Source organism: Eublepharis macularius, chromosome 2 (assembly GCF_028583425.1).
Source record: "Eublepharis macularius isolate TG4126 chromosome 2, MPM_Emac_v1.0, whole genome shotgun sequence".
Classification (NCBI taxonomy): domain Eukaryota; kingdom Metazoa; phylum Chordata; class Lepidosauria; order Squamata; family Eublepharidae; genus Eublepharis; species Eublepharis macularius.
In genome coordinates, this window is record NC_072791.1 from 52,922,613 (window position 1) to 52,938,193 (window position 15,581).

General features: G+C 41.4%; 1 protein-coding gene across 5 annotated transcripts in view; it reads left to right on the forward strand.

Moving 5' to 3' along the window:
* The first annotated feature begins 300 nt into the window (after positions 1 to 300).
* HECTD1 (HECT domain E3 ubiquitin protein ligase 1) overlaps positions 301 to 15,581 on the forward strand; it is a 67,911-nt gene continuing 52,630 nt past the window's right edge. For 3 of the 5 annotated variants that reach the window (XM_054970663.1, XM_054970667.1, XM_054970665.1), the window contains exons 1-9: positions 301 to 411; positions 3,883 to 4,155; positions 8,858 to 9,092; positions 9,847 to 10,074; positions 12,050 to 12,331; positions 12,515 to 12,803; positions 13,132 to 13,208; positions 13,309 to 13,407; positions 14,048 to 14,162. In XM_054970663.1, coding sequence (XP_054826638.1) covers positions 4,016 to 4,155; positions 8,858 to 9,092; positions 9,847 to 10,074; positions 12,050 to 12,331; positions 12,515 to 12,803; positions 13,132 to 13,208; positions 13,309 to 13,407; positions 14,048 to 14,162 — 1,465 coding nt within the window. In that variant the 5' untranslated portion in view covers positions 301 to 411; positions 3,883 to 4,015. The remainder of the gene's footprint in view (positions 412 to 3,882; positions 4,156 to 8,857; positions 9,093 to 9,846; positions 10,075 to 12,049; positions 12,332 to 12,514; positions 12,804 to 13,131; positions 13,209 to 13,308; positions 13,408 to 14,047; positions 14,163 to 15,581) is intronic. The other 2 variants (XM_054970664.1, XM_054970666.1) reach the window with 1 other exon arrangement.

The window sequence follows — 15,581 nt, forward strand, 5'->3', positions numbered from 1 at the left end:
GTGAAAAATCAGCAGGATATGTTATACTCTGGTTGTGGATTGCTGCCTGTTCCTCTCTTCTAACGCCTGCTCTGAAAGCGAGAAGAAGACAGAAAAAGACATAACTCGCGACGAGACTCCGAGCGGGCTGCAACGATGGAGGCCCAGGCGGGCGAGGGTTGCCGCAGCGCCTCTCGCGGCCGCTTTCCGTCTCTCCTCCGGGATTCAGCCTGAGCGTGACTCCGAGGCTGGCGGGCTCCTCCTCTTCTAGTGTCTGTGGCGCTCGCTACCCCCCGCCCTCCCCAATCCTCTGCCGGGAGGATCAAGATGGACGGGGCGCGACGCCGTTTGGCTATGGACTGAGGGGAAGGAAGGGCCCCGGGAAGCTGAGGGGCGGCAGCGGCGGCTGAGGGAAGGGTCCGGGACGCCGAGGTAAGGGAGCGAAAGAGGAGGAAATGGGACGCTGCGGCCGAGAAGACAGGGCCTGGTGTCGGCCTTTCCTAAGCGCTCGGCCGGGTCACCCTGTGAGGCCTGCGGCTTATAGGCGACGTGAGCGCCGCGGCCTTTCTGCGTGAGCGAGATGGAAAGTTCTGTTGTTTTCAGATGATCGCAAGACGGTGGCGGCGGGTCAGGCCTTGGGTAGGAAGGCTGCTCCTAGGGACGGAAGGTGACCGGAGGAGAATCTACCGAAGGAGGCCGCACCGAGCCCAGGCGCGGGTGGTCGAAAGGCCCCGGAAAACGGGGCTCCGAGAGAGGAGGCTAGCGAAGAGGGACAGCCTGTTAGGCCTAGAGGGGTATCCTGGCGGGATTGAAGGGGTGCTGGGGAGTCTGGCGGCCCTCTTTGGGCCATCTTGGCCTGGCTAAAGACGAGACGAGCAGGTGCCCGTGTGCGGCTCAGCGAGCTATCTCAGGAGGCCGGTTCTGGGCCTTCCCGGCGAGGAGGGATTAATACTTTCCCTTTCGGCCTCTGGAAATGGTCTTCGACCCTGGCCCAGAATGAGGGGAGGGGGAGGCCTTACTTTTGTGCCCAAGGGAGACGCGCAAAAGTCTGTTGGTCAATCCTAGTTGTCTTGCGTGGTGTTGGCTTTATTGGACTTATTAGGAAGGGCACCAAGTGAACATGGTCAAGCTAGCCGCTCTTTTATCTCCGTCCTTTTTTACTCCAATCGGTAGTGGCTTCTCAGGGTCCTGAATAATTCACAGTTTAAGGGTTCTTTTTCAGACTTTTCATAAGAGATGGCAGGCATTGAAACTGGCACTTTGGGACTTAAAAAAAGCATGCGCCCTGCCCTGTGCTTGCTGATAATGAAAGGTGTGAATCAAATGTGTCTCCTGCTTGGGTCTTTAATTTTTTACATATTTAAGCGACTTTAACAGTGGAGTTTTAAGATAGACAAGCAGACAACCTCAGTCAAATGTATAGTGATTCCTGGGTTAATTTACTTTTGTGCCATAAAGGGCTGTGTCTGTTTTAAAAAGATAGAAGTTCTGAGTTTATTCTTTTGTTCTCAAACTTGCTTGGAATTGTGGAGACAGATTTTGCAGTTTGGGTCAGGGTTGGATTTTGTGTTCTTAATTTTTTCAGAATTCCCTTTTCTGTGCTCTTAAACAATGTTACCCTTTAATCTCTAACTGATCACAAGTAAACACACAGGCAGACTTTGTTCAGAAGCATTTGGTTAAGACCAGTTATTGGGAGAGTTGTTTTTTGCTTCTTGTTCCCATTATTATAGTGACTGGAGAAATACTTTGTGTAGTTGTAATCTTTGGTATCTTTTGTAATATAATTGTATTATCAGAAGGATAAAAGGAATGTGCTGAAGGGAATTATTTTACTGAGATCAACTAATTCATACTCAGAAGTTATTACAAACTATATAATTGTTTTTATGCTAGAGTATAGGTGCAAGAGCTTCAGAGATCCCCATAAAGACACTTTTTGGCTTCGGATGTATACACAATTGTACAAACTTGCAGATGGAGAATTTTTAAACAGTAGATATTCTAAGTCGAGTGTTCTTGACTCCAGCATACCACATGATATTTGTTGCTGAAATGAAAAGAGTTAGTCCAAATGGCATATTGGGAAATAATAGGATTAAACTGAACTTCTAAATGCACTGATTAGTAAGTAAGCCCCACTGAACTCAGTGGGATTTTTGTAGTGAGCAGACATGCATAGCATTACGATACATATTCCACTTTAACAATTCCTTGTGCCTCATACTTACAGCATATTTCATGGATGGTTTTATCAAGATGAATGAATAAAATGAGAATAAAAGTAAAATTATTCACCTTTTTCAGTCTTGTCTTAAATTGCTCAGCATTTAGTCATAACTCAAAACTACTATTTTTTAAGACTGAAGAAAGAGTTCTTTTGAGTCTTTTTTGGATTTTATTTTAATTGTGTTGACAGTTTGCTTGGCTTGCTGATAATTACTTGGGCAATTTATAGCCTGAGAGAAAGTTACTGGTAAGGTAGTAGAAATTATAAATTCCATTGTAAGGAGTCCAGATTATTTGGTCTTTTGGAAATCTGCTGTTCTGTCTCCTTCTCTTCCCCTCCCCCAATGTTTACCTTACCTATCTGTATCATTTTACTATGTTGCTTCAGCAAACCAATATATATAAGGACTGCAGCACCATTTCACTGTTGCTTTTACCCCTAGTTTTTTTTACTGATGCAGCCACTAGTATTGCTGTTGTACCTTTGGTTTAGTCAGCATAGAAATTGGAATTAAAGCTCTTTCATGATACAAAAATGGACATATAAGAGTGTGAGAACCTAAAAGTCAGGGTTGGAAAACATTTCAGTGTTCTGCTGCAGTAGCTTTGCTCATCTGAACAGGGCCTTCTGCAAGCACTCTGCACATGGGCAAAATCAGCAGCTGCCAATACATGTGCATTCTCTGTGGTGGCCCCCACTTTATGGAACGGCCCACCTGAAAAGGTCAGGAAAGCCTTCCACCCTTCTGGCTTTCCCCAGACTATGCAAAACTGAATTATTCAAGAGGGATTTTTTACTCAGATGGGAGGCCTGTACAGTAGGGAACTGGTCTCAAAGAGATGTTTTGATGAAGGAATAGGGACTGTAGACTACTATGTACTGTCTGTTACTGAAGTATGATCCTAGTGGGTAGTTTCAGTGTTGTTTAATATGTCAGATTTAGAACTGGTTATGATCAGATTCAGCATTTTTTCAGCTCTGTATTGGATTTCTGCTTGTTTTCAAATCTATGCAAATTTGCGATTATATATCCTATTTCATTGTTTATTGAAATGTCTCTGCAGTTGATTATATTGACACTGTGTAATCCACCTTGAGTCTCATTAATAAATGAATTCTATAAATAACATAAATAAAATAAATAAAAAATAAAAACATAGGTGGCAGGGTTTTTTTTTTAGTTTTTAAGGCACTAACATATGTGCCTGCATGTTCTGACAATAAGTATTTTTGCAGCTGTGTTAGAGATAATTCAGCAGCACAAACATAGTAGTTCAGTAAAACTTGCAGTGGCTGAATATTGTTCTGATAACACTGCACCCGAAGGGTGGCATTGTATTTAAAGTAAATTTTAAAGTGTTATATTAGCAGAAATGAGCTTGGAAGTGTCATCAATGTCTTGTGAAATCTCAAAACGCAGGAATAGAATGGCACTTCCATGCACTGTATATAGCTTTTTAACTTTATATATTAACTGTATATAACTTTTTAAACTTTCTCTGATGATGAACAGAAGCAAAACAAAGTATGCTGTGTTAAATAAATATGTAACATACATGTTGCAAGATTTAGTGTTCAAATGCAGATTACAAGCATCCTAAACAATAGGCTAGGAAGTCAAAACTGGAAAATTAATTACACAATACTTGATAGATTGGTCTTTTTCTTTTCAGGTGAAGACTGTGAAAACCTGGGATCTTGGCAGAGTGGAAAGTTTATTGTGTTCAAGTTATTCTTATCGGATATTTTAAAGATTTCTTCAGTAACTTACTGTTAAATTTGGAAACAAGGCAACTCTTTAAAATCATGGCAGATGTGGACCCAGACACATTGCTCGAGTGGCTGCAAATGGGTCAAGGAGATGAAAGAGATATGCAACTAATAGCACTGGAGCAGTTATGTATGCTGCTTTTGATGTCAGACAATGTGGATCGATGCTTTGAAACGTAAGTGAATTACCCTTTTGATATCTTTATACAGGCTTATACCTGCTGATAATCCTCCTTCTCAAAATGGAAAAATTTTGCTGGGATCCTGCTATCCAGAGTCTGTTCTAATCAGATATCATATGACCAACATTATGTTGATGCTGAGAACACTGAAGACAATGCATTAATGCCACTGGTGATCCATAGGTGTAGGGTCAATACACCAATACAATACAGCTGTAGCAGCTGTATTAAGGTTGGTTTTCATGTCAGGAACTTGACACTGTTGTTATCGACAATGGGATCTAGGAGAGTACTGGAGGCTGTTGAAGCAATTGCTTTCCTAGAGCTTGTTGCTTTTAGTACATGTCAAGTCTTCTGGTATAACAAAATGACCTTTATTATAGCTTTAGATGCTTATTGCATGAATGGGTTAAATAGGAAAAAAGAAATGCAGTTCTAAGCCCTTTAAATTTTGGTGAGGAAGGCTAAAATAAGCAAGGGCACAGTTAAAGTATATTAAACATCTGTTTTTCCATTCAAATTCCATATCTAACAATACTATACCTAAAAATGTTCCAAATTTTTAAAACTGATCAGATTACTTTGCTTTTAATGGGGCTTGCTGATGGAAAAACAGCTGTGCCAACTGTGATTTGGAATAGTTGGTTATCTTGGAAATGATGTATCACTGTGAACAAACTTCGGCTGTACAGGTAATATCTTATATCCTGAGAAACTGAAAACTGAAAAACTTAAAAGGAGAACCAGTGTGGTGTGGTGGTTGCAATAAGATCTGAGAAAACCAAGTTCAGATCCCACTCTGCCATGGAAGCTTACTGGGTGACTTTGTGCAAGTCACAGACTCTTAGCCTAACCTACCTCACAAGGTTGTTGTGAGGATCAGATGAAGACGAGAATAACAGTGTAACCCACTTTGGGTCCCCATTGTGGAAAAAGGTGGGATATAAATGAAGTAAATAAAAACATAGTATCTGTAATGCAATAAAACTGAGAGATACTCTTGTATTAGATTTTTAAAAGTGAACAGTTATGAGAAACCTCAATAAGCTGATACTTCATGAAGAAATTCTGAAGACTTCATAAGAAACCTGCATCTCTGACAATGTGATCCTAAGCAGAATTATACTATTCTGAGTCCATTGATACTGAACTTTTCTTTTGGAACGTGAAAAGGTAGTTTTTTGTTGCAGCAATGTTGCTTTACATATTTTTTCTTTTGATGAGAATTTTTTAAAGAGTTAGCAAAGCTGTTGAATTTTAATTAAATGCATCTTGCCAGGAATAAGTAAATTCTTTGTTGTGACAGGAGAACCTAAGAAACCACAAAGCTTGAAGGAAAAAATAGCATATGAATGTGTTACCTGTTCTTCACTGAGTAAAGTTTTCAATCTATATTGGTGCAAGAATATCTCAATTTAATATTATATCCTATCCAGAGTTACTTGAGTCTAAGCTCTTTGAAATCATTGGGCTAAATTTGAGAACTTCTGCATCAGATTACACCTAAGGTTTGTTACTAGGCTTTCTTAAGGAAAAAAAGCAAGATAAGTACAACAGATTGTGTGCAGTGTGAACTTTTAATGGGATTAAATTTATTTAAATCAAAGTACTTTGGCTGAGCTAGTTTCTGTAAAACAGTATCATCAGGAATCATTTTACAGCTTCATTTTAAAGTTTTTAATCTATTAATATTAGTTTGTGTTAATCACTTTTTAGTCACAGTAATTCAGGAAGGCTGATTATTAGTCATCCTAAATTTGCACAACTGTTGTCAGCTGTTGGGCCTGGTCCTTACAGGGCAATCGGGAGGGGACTGGGAGGCCAAAAATTACCCTGGAAAGGGCCTTCCCCCTACTTCTGTTGCCAGCGACCAAGGGTTGAAGGCTGGACGTACTGTCCTGGTTGACTAGCAACCCCCACAATGGTCACTGAGATCTCATTTCTTAAAGGTACAGGTGTTGCTTCTAAGATTTGGAGAGGGTTAATCCATTTTTTAAAAAGATGCCAGATTTTCCTGCAAATCTGGGGCCTTTTTCATACATGGAGCTGTAATGATTTCAAGTAAATGTGTGCATGTATCTTTAAATGCTTGGTTTGAGCTAGGTAAAGAGTGGGGGTGAAAGAGAGGAATGAGTGAGTGATATGATTGGTTGATGACTGAGAGTGTGGGCGGAGTGAATGCAGTTTGAGACTGAGAGTGCAGGGAGAAAGGTTTGAGTCAGAAGAAAGCAAGCAAGCTGTGTGCTGCCTGAGTATATTGAAGTATTTATGAGAGAAATATAACCTGTGTGGAACCTGAACTGAGTATGTTTGTGAAAGGACACTCAGTCAGGGAAAGAGAGGCCAGCTGTGTGCTGCCTGAGCAGGTTTAATATTTCTGTGAATGAGAGTCAGAGAAAGAGGCTAACTGTGTGTGAAGCCTTAGAAGAGATCCGTGTGAATGAGAGTAAATGAAGTAACTTTAAGAACTGTGAACTACTTTTATGAAACCAATACGCTTCTTGAAAAATAAATGTTTATTTTGTTTTGTTATATCCCAGAGTAGCTGTCATTGCTATATTCCATTCCTATCCTCAGGGCCACATAGAACCACGAAGGAGCCTGATGCTTAGGAACGTTACCAAAGTGAAAACTTAAATAAAATATCTTGGAATATAATATTCCTGGTGGCAGCAAACTACCCAGAGGGTGTTAAGGGAAAGATTAAAAGCAAAGTCGACCCTAGAGAAAGTAAGGGTCATAACAGGAGCCATGTTGAGAAATGATGTATTGACAAATGGGAGACCCACAAGGACTTATGAGAGGCATCTCCTTGTCCCGTGCTCCACTATTTCCTATTTTCTGTCCCTTAAAGCCCCCATTGATTTCCCCTTTTTGTACTTACTTCCTGCCAGCTAGCCAGTCTGCCTTATCTGTTCCATATGTTCAGTTTTCCCTCCTTTACTCCCCCTGGCAGCCTTTATCTAGGAAAATTTCAAAGCCGTTTACAACAGTTACCTCAGTTAAAACCAATGCAAACCATAATATATTCAATAAAATCACAATAAAACAGACAGCATAGTATAAATAGTTAAAATGCTCTAGTTCCAATCCCAGACTACCTGCAGATAACATAAAATTGCAGATAGATATGATATACAGCATTCAGCTCTGCATCAGCGTGCTGGAATAGTTCTGCCTTGCAGAGTTTCCAAAACATCAACAGGTCCCGCGGGGCACAAGTGCCTTCCAGCAGTGCATTCCAAAGGGAGGGCACCACAGTCATAAAGGCCCCTCTTTGTGATGGAAGAAAGTTGTGCCACTCTGGGACTAGGAACCACCAGCAAGCCTGTGACAAAGAATGAAGCATGTAGGGGGTTTCATAATGGAAGAGGTGAACCTGAAGTTATGAGGGTCCCAGGCTGTGAAGGGCTTTATAAGTGAGAGCCAACGCCTTGAATTGGATTCAGAGACTAATTGGTAACATGTAGGGTTTTGCATTCTTTGGTTATATACTTGGCTGCTTATAAACTTCAAAACAACATGTAGAAATTATCAGAGAAGAGCATGTGGAAAAGTGTTGGTCTCAGAATTAAACATTGAATAGGGTGCTTTAAATAGAAGAAACCATTTCATTTTAAAAAATTTATCATTTGTTATTCAGTTGCAACCTGTCCTAAGATATCAAACTCAGTCAGTCTTACCTGGACACTTGCAGTAAGGAGGGTACAATGTAAGGAGTTTACAATGAACAAAAATTTTGGTGAATATTATCCTATTGTTGATAAATGTTTATGGTAATAATGTGTACAAAGTTGGGTGGGGCTCTGAGACCTCCAGTCATGCTGTATCACCTCTGCTCCCACTGGGATTGTCCAGGCTGAGTAAGTGTTGATCATCAGGGACATGCCACAGTGGTGGCCCAGTGCGGCAAGACAGCCAGCGGCGGCGCCAGGGTTTTTGGCGCCCGCAGCAGCCGGCGAGCCGGGCGCCCCTGCGTGCGCGCGCACACACTCGCACAGGCCTGCGTGATGACGTCGCGTGTGACGTCATCACGGGTGCACATGCACGCCGGCCCGATCACTTTAGCGGGAGGCTGGGACGGTGCGCGGGTGGCCTCTGAGCTCTCCCACTCGGTTGCCCAGCACCGCCGCAGATGCCTGCCCACGGCTGCTGAGCCCGGCCGGGGGCGTGTGCTGGCGGCGGCGGCGGCAACATGGGGCGGGAGGGCTGGGAGGCTGCAGCTCTGTGGCGCATGCTCCCATCCCCCGTGCCTCCTCTGGCGCCCCCTCCACCACCCTGCGCCCTGAGGCCACCGCCTACCTGGCCTCCATGGGCGCCCCGGCCCTGAAGACAGCAAAGTGCCAGCTGTATTGCCAGCCAGCAGTGGTGTGATGCAGGAGCCTTGCTACAGCTGGAGGGGAAGATCCTGAGAGATGAGCTGGCTCTGTGGGAAAGGAAGGAAGGGAATGGGGCATGTAAAGGATGTGAGGGACTTTAGGAACCCTAAAAGCCAGTGGCCAAGGAGGAGGAGATCAGGCTTTTCCTATTCTTGGGGAGCGGGAGCATCCTGATGGGAGAAGAACCTAGGTAAACTTTCTTCTCAACATGAAGCCTTTGGGGATTAGTGACTTGTATGTATGAGAAATTATGTACTTTGGGAAAATGTATAAGCAGTTGGTAATGAGCTTTTCTCTCTCTCTCTCTCTGCCAACAGGTGTCCACCTCGTACATTTTTGCCAGCACTGTGCAAAATTTTCCTTGATGAAAGTGCTCCAGACAATGTATTAGAAGTAACAGCTCGCGCCATAACTTATTATTTGGATGTATCAGCAGAATGCACTCGACGGATTGTAGGAGTAGATGGTGCTATCAAAGCGCTTTGTAATCGCTTAGTAGTTGTTGAGCTTAACAACAGAACCAGCAGAGACTTGGCTGAGCAGTGTGTGAAGGTATGTTGTATTAATTTACCGTTGGTGCAGAACAGAAAGCTTGATGAATATCAGATACGCTTACAATAGTGGTGTATGTATGAGACCAGAGTGTAGTGGCTATGAAATTGAGATTTTAACCAAAACAAATGACAACACTACAGCAAAAAAAAAAAAAGCCACATGCCCTTATGCACTTATCACTAGAAAGCCTGAAGCAGATAATTTAGCCAAACACACTATTTATATAACAAAGTATCCCCAAAAGGATCCAAAGCCTTGGACACTTTTATACATCATGTTTTTTGGGGGTTAGTTATCAGTATAACACCTTCCTTCCTAGGTGTCCAACCAGAATCAGAGATATTTACAGTTGCTTTAAAAAAACCTATATGAGGATGTATACGGTTTCATGCCGGCCCATCTGGCTTGGCCCTGAGGCTTTTGCAAATTAAATTCACACTTGAAGCGATCTTAAACAAGCAGATCATTGGTGTATCAATGTCAGTATTGTCTGTTCAGACTAGCCTCTGCTCTCCAGTAGAAATACTTGTTGTCATCTACTGCCTGGTTCTTTTAACTGAAGATGCTGAGGATAGAACCTGGGGCCTTCTCAATGCAAAGCAGATGTTCTACTATTGAGCCATGGTCCCTCTACAAACCAAGGAGGTGATCCTTCCTAAGAAATATTAATTACAGTTAATAGATGATGGAAGGAGAAACGGTTCTTGCTCTTGTTGTATTTTTTACATTTATAATTTCTTTTGCATCCTAGGTATTGGAGCTCATCTGTACCCGTGAATCAGGTGCTGTGTTTGAAGCTGGAGGGTTGAACTGTGTATTGACATTTATTCGAGACAGTGGGCATCTGGTTCATAAAGATACACTACATTCTGCTATGGCTGTAGTATCCAGACTCTGTGGAAAAATGGAACCTCAGGATTCCTCTTTAGAGATCTGTGTTGAATCCCTCTCAAGTCTGCTAAAACATGAAGACCATCAGGTAAATGATGCAGAATTACTGTAACATATATAATGCCAGTGGTGATAATGTTTTACGTAACTTACTAACAAAGCTTTTCTATCTGATATAAACAATGCAGATAGTTATTTCAGGTTGAGAGAGTGCTGTCTGTTCATCAAGAAGATACTGTACATATTTCAGACAGTTAAAAGGTTTTTGTTCAGTATTCTGGCTTACAGAACCTTACGGCCCAGTTCATCTGTTGCCTTTTTTTTTTTAAGATTTTTTATTCTTTTTATTAACTACATTAACTAACAATACAAAGGAAAGGAAGGGGAACAAGGGAAGGAAAGAAAAAAAAAACCAACAACAACATATAACAACTACACTACACAGAATGCTTTCCCTTCATACTACCATTATTAAAAAATTAAAGCTTTGTATAATATTGATGGAGTGGTTGACCTTACAAAATGCAAATTACAATTCAAATTCAAATTAATTTTTCCTCCCCCTCCTGGGTCCCGGACGCAATTCTCTCTGAGCAACTGCAGCCGCAGTGCTCGTTTCCTCCCCCCCCCCTCAGACTTCTCCTTTTCTTCTTGCTTGGTGTCTCGCTGAAATTCCGGATTTTTGTCCTCAAAATCCCTTAGTTGATCTTCTGATAATATCTTGTAAGCTTGATCTTTGTAACTGAACCAGATACCTTCCGGGAATAGCCATTAGTACTTTATTCCATGTTCCCTCAGAAGAGCTGCGAGCTTTTTATACTTAAATCGTCTTTTCCGAACTAAAACTGGGACATCTTTCAGTATCTTGACTTTGTTACCCAAAAAGTCCAGATCCGCGTTATATGAGTTGTATAGGATAGTGTCTCGGATCCTTTTAGATGAAAAATCGATGATGATCTCGCGAGGCAGCTGATGCTTTGTTGCATATTTTGAAGAAGCCCGGCGGACTTCCAAAATGGCGCTTTTAACCTCTTCTTTAGTTGCCTTCGCGGGTGTCGCCAATAGTTCCGAGACCAGACCCCATAAATCCTCATTTTCCTCCTCTTTCACGTTCTGGAGGCGCAAAATTGTCTGTGTTCGTTCCACTTGTAGCCCGATCAGCTGGTTCTCCACCAGCTTTAACTCTTTATTCGTAGCCTTCACGAGTGACGCACTTTCCCGAGCAGACTTCTCTGCCCCCCCCGCTGCTTCCTTAATGGTTTTCACTTCGCTCTCAATTAAGCCCACCCTTTGATCTGTTTCGTTCAGCTTGTCAACAAAGGGTTTTATGGCTTCGATAACCGCCCTCTGCACCAATTCCTCGAGCGACTCTCCCCTGCAGGGCAGCCGAAATTGACTTGCCCAGAGCGGGACTCTGTTTTTTCGCTGCCATTTTAGGGGGGGGGGACCGCCAACCGGATTCTGAAACTCAGCGAGGGGGAAGAACTAGCCTTCTTAGCTTCAGATCCCACTGCTCCTTCACATGCGCTTGTAATAACAGAAGGGATTCGCTTACTTACAGGCTTCCGCCTAGTTCTGCTCTTTGCCGTTTTCCATGGCCCGGCAGCACTCGAGGCGCTGCGCACATCTGCCGGCCTCCATAGGGACAAACGGGCAATTTACCCCCCGCATTGATTTTCGGGGGGCTCTTCCCGCAGCATCCCGGACCCTGCCTCCCTCACTGGGAGTCCTGGGGGCTAATCTTCGCAGGTCAGCCGCCCGGTCAGGGTGCTCGGGCGCTTCCTCCCGGACCTGCGGAGAGGAGCGTCCGACATGGCCGAGAAAACGAAACCGAATCTCATCTGTTGCCTCTTTACAGTGTCATGTTTTAATATGAAGCAGGGTTTCATCTTCTCATGGCTTTCTTTTAGAGAGGTTAGTCCATATATAGTTTAGAAAGTACTGCAGGAAGGGCTACATCTAAAATTCCATTTTTGTGTGTGTAGTTATCTATGAAAATTGTGGCTGATCAGATCTTGCTTTGAATGAACTATTTTAAGTATATTATCAATTGTCGTCTTCAGGTTTCAGATGGTGCGCTGCGTTGTTTTGCTTCACTAGCCGACCGATTTACACGCCGTGGAGTAGATCCAGCACCATTAGCCAAACATGGACTTACTGAGGAGCTTTTATCTCGCATGGCTGCAGCAGGCGGCACGGCTTCAGGGCCATCCTCAGCGTGCAAACCTGGCAGGAGTAGCACAGGAGCACCATCTGCAGCTGCAGACTCTAAACTGAGCAATCAGGTGTCCACTATTGTAAGCCTGTTATCAACCCTCTGCAGAGGCTCTCCAGTAGTAACCCATGTAAGATTTTCTTTGCCACCCTATCTTGTGATTTTACATTTTTAAATCCTTAAGACGGTAATCTGTATTTTGTTACAAATTTTTTCACTTGACTTGAATTTATTAAAATTCAGCATTTTCATATGGATATGAAACCCATTTCTCATTGGCTTGTCTAAAGTTGTGTATATTTTTATTGTTCAGACTTTTAATTATTTCCAGGATCTCCTAAGATCTGAGCTTCCAGATTCTATAGAGAGTGCATTGCAGGGTGATGAAAGGTGTGTACTAGATACCATGCGTTTGGTAGATCTTCTTTTGGTGCTACTGTTTGAAGGACGGAAAGCCCTGCCAAAGTCTAGTGCTGGATCTACAGGGAGAATCCCAGGATTACGTAGACTGGATAGCACTGGGGAGCGTTCCCATCGGCAACTGATAGATTGCATCCGCAGCAAAGACACTGATGCACTAATAGATGCTATAGACACAGGAGGTAGGCATAAGAACTCTGTTTCATATTGTGGTTCTTTAGTTGATGTCTTGACACATACTTAAGGGCTCTTATACTCCCTCCTGCCCTTGCTCACAGCCAGGTAGTGGAAGCCAGGCATCGGGGAAGGTAGCCTGTGCATCTGAGGATCCTCAAACTCTGGTTTGCATTTCCTTTGAACTATTGTCTATCTATCTACGATGAAGTTTAAAAGTTTGATGGATTTGCCCGTCTTTTACTGAGATTTATTCCTTGTGTTCATTATGTCAGTTGTAATAACTTGGTTGCAGAAGTAGATAACTTTTAAAAATCCTTCTCTTTCTCTCTTCAGCTTTTGAAGTAAACTTTATGGATGATGTAGGGCAAACTCTCTTAAATTGGGCCTCAGCTTTTGGAACTCAGGAAATGGTAAGCAAATAAATGAACAATTGATGTTCTGTAGAAAAGGAGCCACACAAGTAAGAACTGTTCCTCTTCAACCTGTGTACTTTCTTGCTTTTGCAAACAGGTTGAATTTCTCTGTGAAAGGGGCGCTGATGTTAATAGGGGCCAGAGATCATCATCCTTACATTATGCTGCATGCTTTGGAAGACCACAAGTTGCAAAGGTGTGTTTTGTCTGGTTTTTTTATTAAAAAATAGAAATAAATTACCACAGTTGCAGTGTAGCAGAAGCAAATAGTGTTTAAACAAAACAACGCATCCTCTCCACCCTTCTAGCCTTCACCCTTCCCAGTTTTTTCATTGGATTAAATCAGCCGTAAGATATAAGCTTCAATAGGATAAATTCTTACTATTATTTCTACAGGAATACTTTTTGAAATCAATATGACAACTATTTTCTTACAAAGTAGAAATAATACATTTATATCTTGTATTGAATATGTGTAAAGTGTTTAATGCTAAATTCATGTGTGCTTGTATAAGTAGTTCTTTAACACTTTTACATCTGACCAAGGGAACTTGACTCTCAAAAGTTTACACCCTGGAAATCTTGTTGGTCTTTAAGGTACTACAGGAGAAAAATTTTGCTCTACTTTTATGTCTGGTTCACATACTCATGTCTATGATCAGGAAATCCATAGGAGCAAACCTTTCCTCTCTTCTTCCCCATCTTCTTCTGCCCAATAGCCTTATGCTTAAGAATGTTGAAGACATGGTCCAAGGATCCCAGAATTGTGCTGTTTCTACAAGTGCTAGCTTTTAGATTAAAGTAGTTTTTATAACAGTATCTGCATTTTCTTAAAGACTCTACTGCGACATGGTGCCAATCCAGATTTGAGAGATGAAGATGGAAAGACTCCTTTGGACAAGGCTCGTGAAAGGGGACACAGTGAAGTTGTGGCTATTCTTCAGTCTCCAGGTTAGTTTTAATAGAAGTTGGCTTACTTTCTTTAGAATAAAAGAATGACTTAATTCAAATATAAGACTATGGAACTGAGAGTTCTGTTTATTAGTACATGAAAAGAAAGGGAGTTGAACTGTAAGGTCTCTGGTATATTGTCTTTCCTTTTTCAAAACTAGAACAGTCAAGGAGAGCACTGTTCCTCGGTTAGCAGTGCATTGTATTGTATTGTGAATTTATTGTATGTGGCCATAGGCCTTCACAATCTAAAACCATTCATTAAAAACAGAACAAAAAATACAAGAATACAGATATATATATATGTGTGTGTGTGTGTGTGTGTGTATAAAACAAATTACTATAAAATGCATTTTGCCTAAAATGTAAACATTAAACAACATTTGGCTACCACATTTGCCCTTATATTCCTAGCAGCCACTCTAGCAGCTACTCTGGTTTCTCTTCAGATCGCATTTAGCAGTGAAAGTTGCATGTTTCAGTTCCAGAAAATTCTGTTCTACTCGGTGGTACAGCTTGCTGAAAATATGTTCCAGTGGGATTTTAAGGCAAAAGAGCAAAGCTGTGAGGACAGCCTGGGTCAGTTTCTAGCCCCAACTTTTTATGAAGCTGCATGTGGCAGCAGTGAGATGAACAGATGAGGATCAAGTGTTCTTTTATAGTAGACAGAAGAAACAGTGGTATAGTCAGCTTTTTAAGGCTAGTTGATACTGCCATGGGCTTTCCATATTTATAGCCAGTTTCATCTGGTACATGAATATGGTAAGTGTATGTGCACATAAATTGAATACATAGATGAAAGAAAGTATTGCCTTCAATCGAGAACTGGATTGTGAAAATGATGGCGTTAGCGGAGATGGCTAAACTTACAGCTCTGATCAAAGATAAAACATTTTCTACCTTTATTATTAACTGGAAATCCCTTATTGACTTTCTGCATGATACGAGGAAAAATAAACTGATGATTTGTGGTTTTGATTTCTAAGAAGACAAATTTTGGGAAAATAAATAGAAAGGGGGCAGTATTGAAAAGGTAAATTTTGGAGATACTAAAACTAAAAGTATGTTTATTAAAATACGATAGGTGTTATAGAGAAAAATGGAAAATGAAATATGTATTTTTCTTTGTTATTTTCAATTTTTGTTCTTTTTCTCTGTATTTTTTTCTTCACTTTTTCTATTTCTTTGCGCTTCTTATTGGGCTTTTAATCTTACTAATAAAATAAAAAGTATTCATAAATTGAATACATAGGGAAATGAATGTTTTATTTGTTATAAACAAATATAAAACAAGTTGTTTTCAAAGAAAACCACAGGAATAATAACATAATTTGTTTGTGTGAGTTGTAGCTGTGATCAGTGAGCAGTGGTATTTCAACAGGGAAAAAGTGCTTAATAGAGCAATTGCACTTTCAGTAA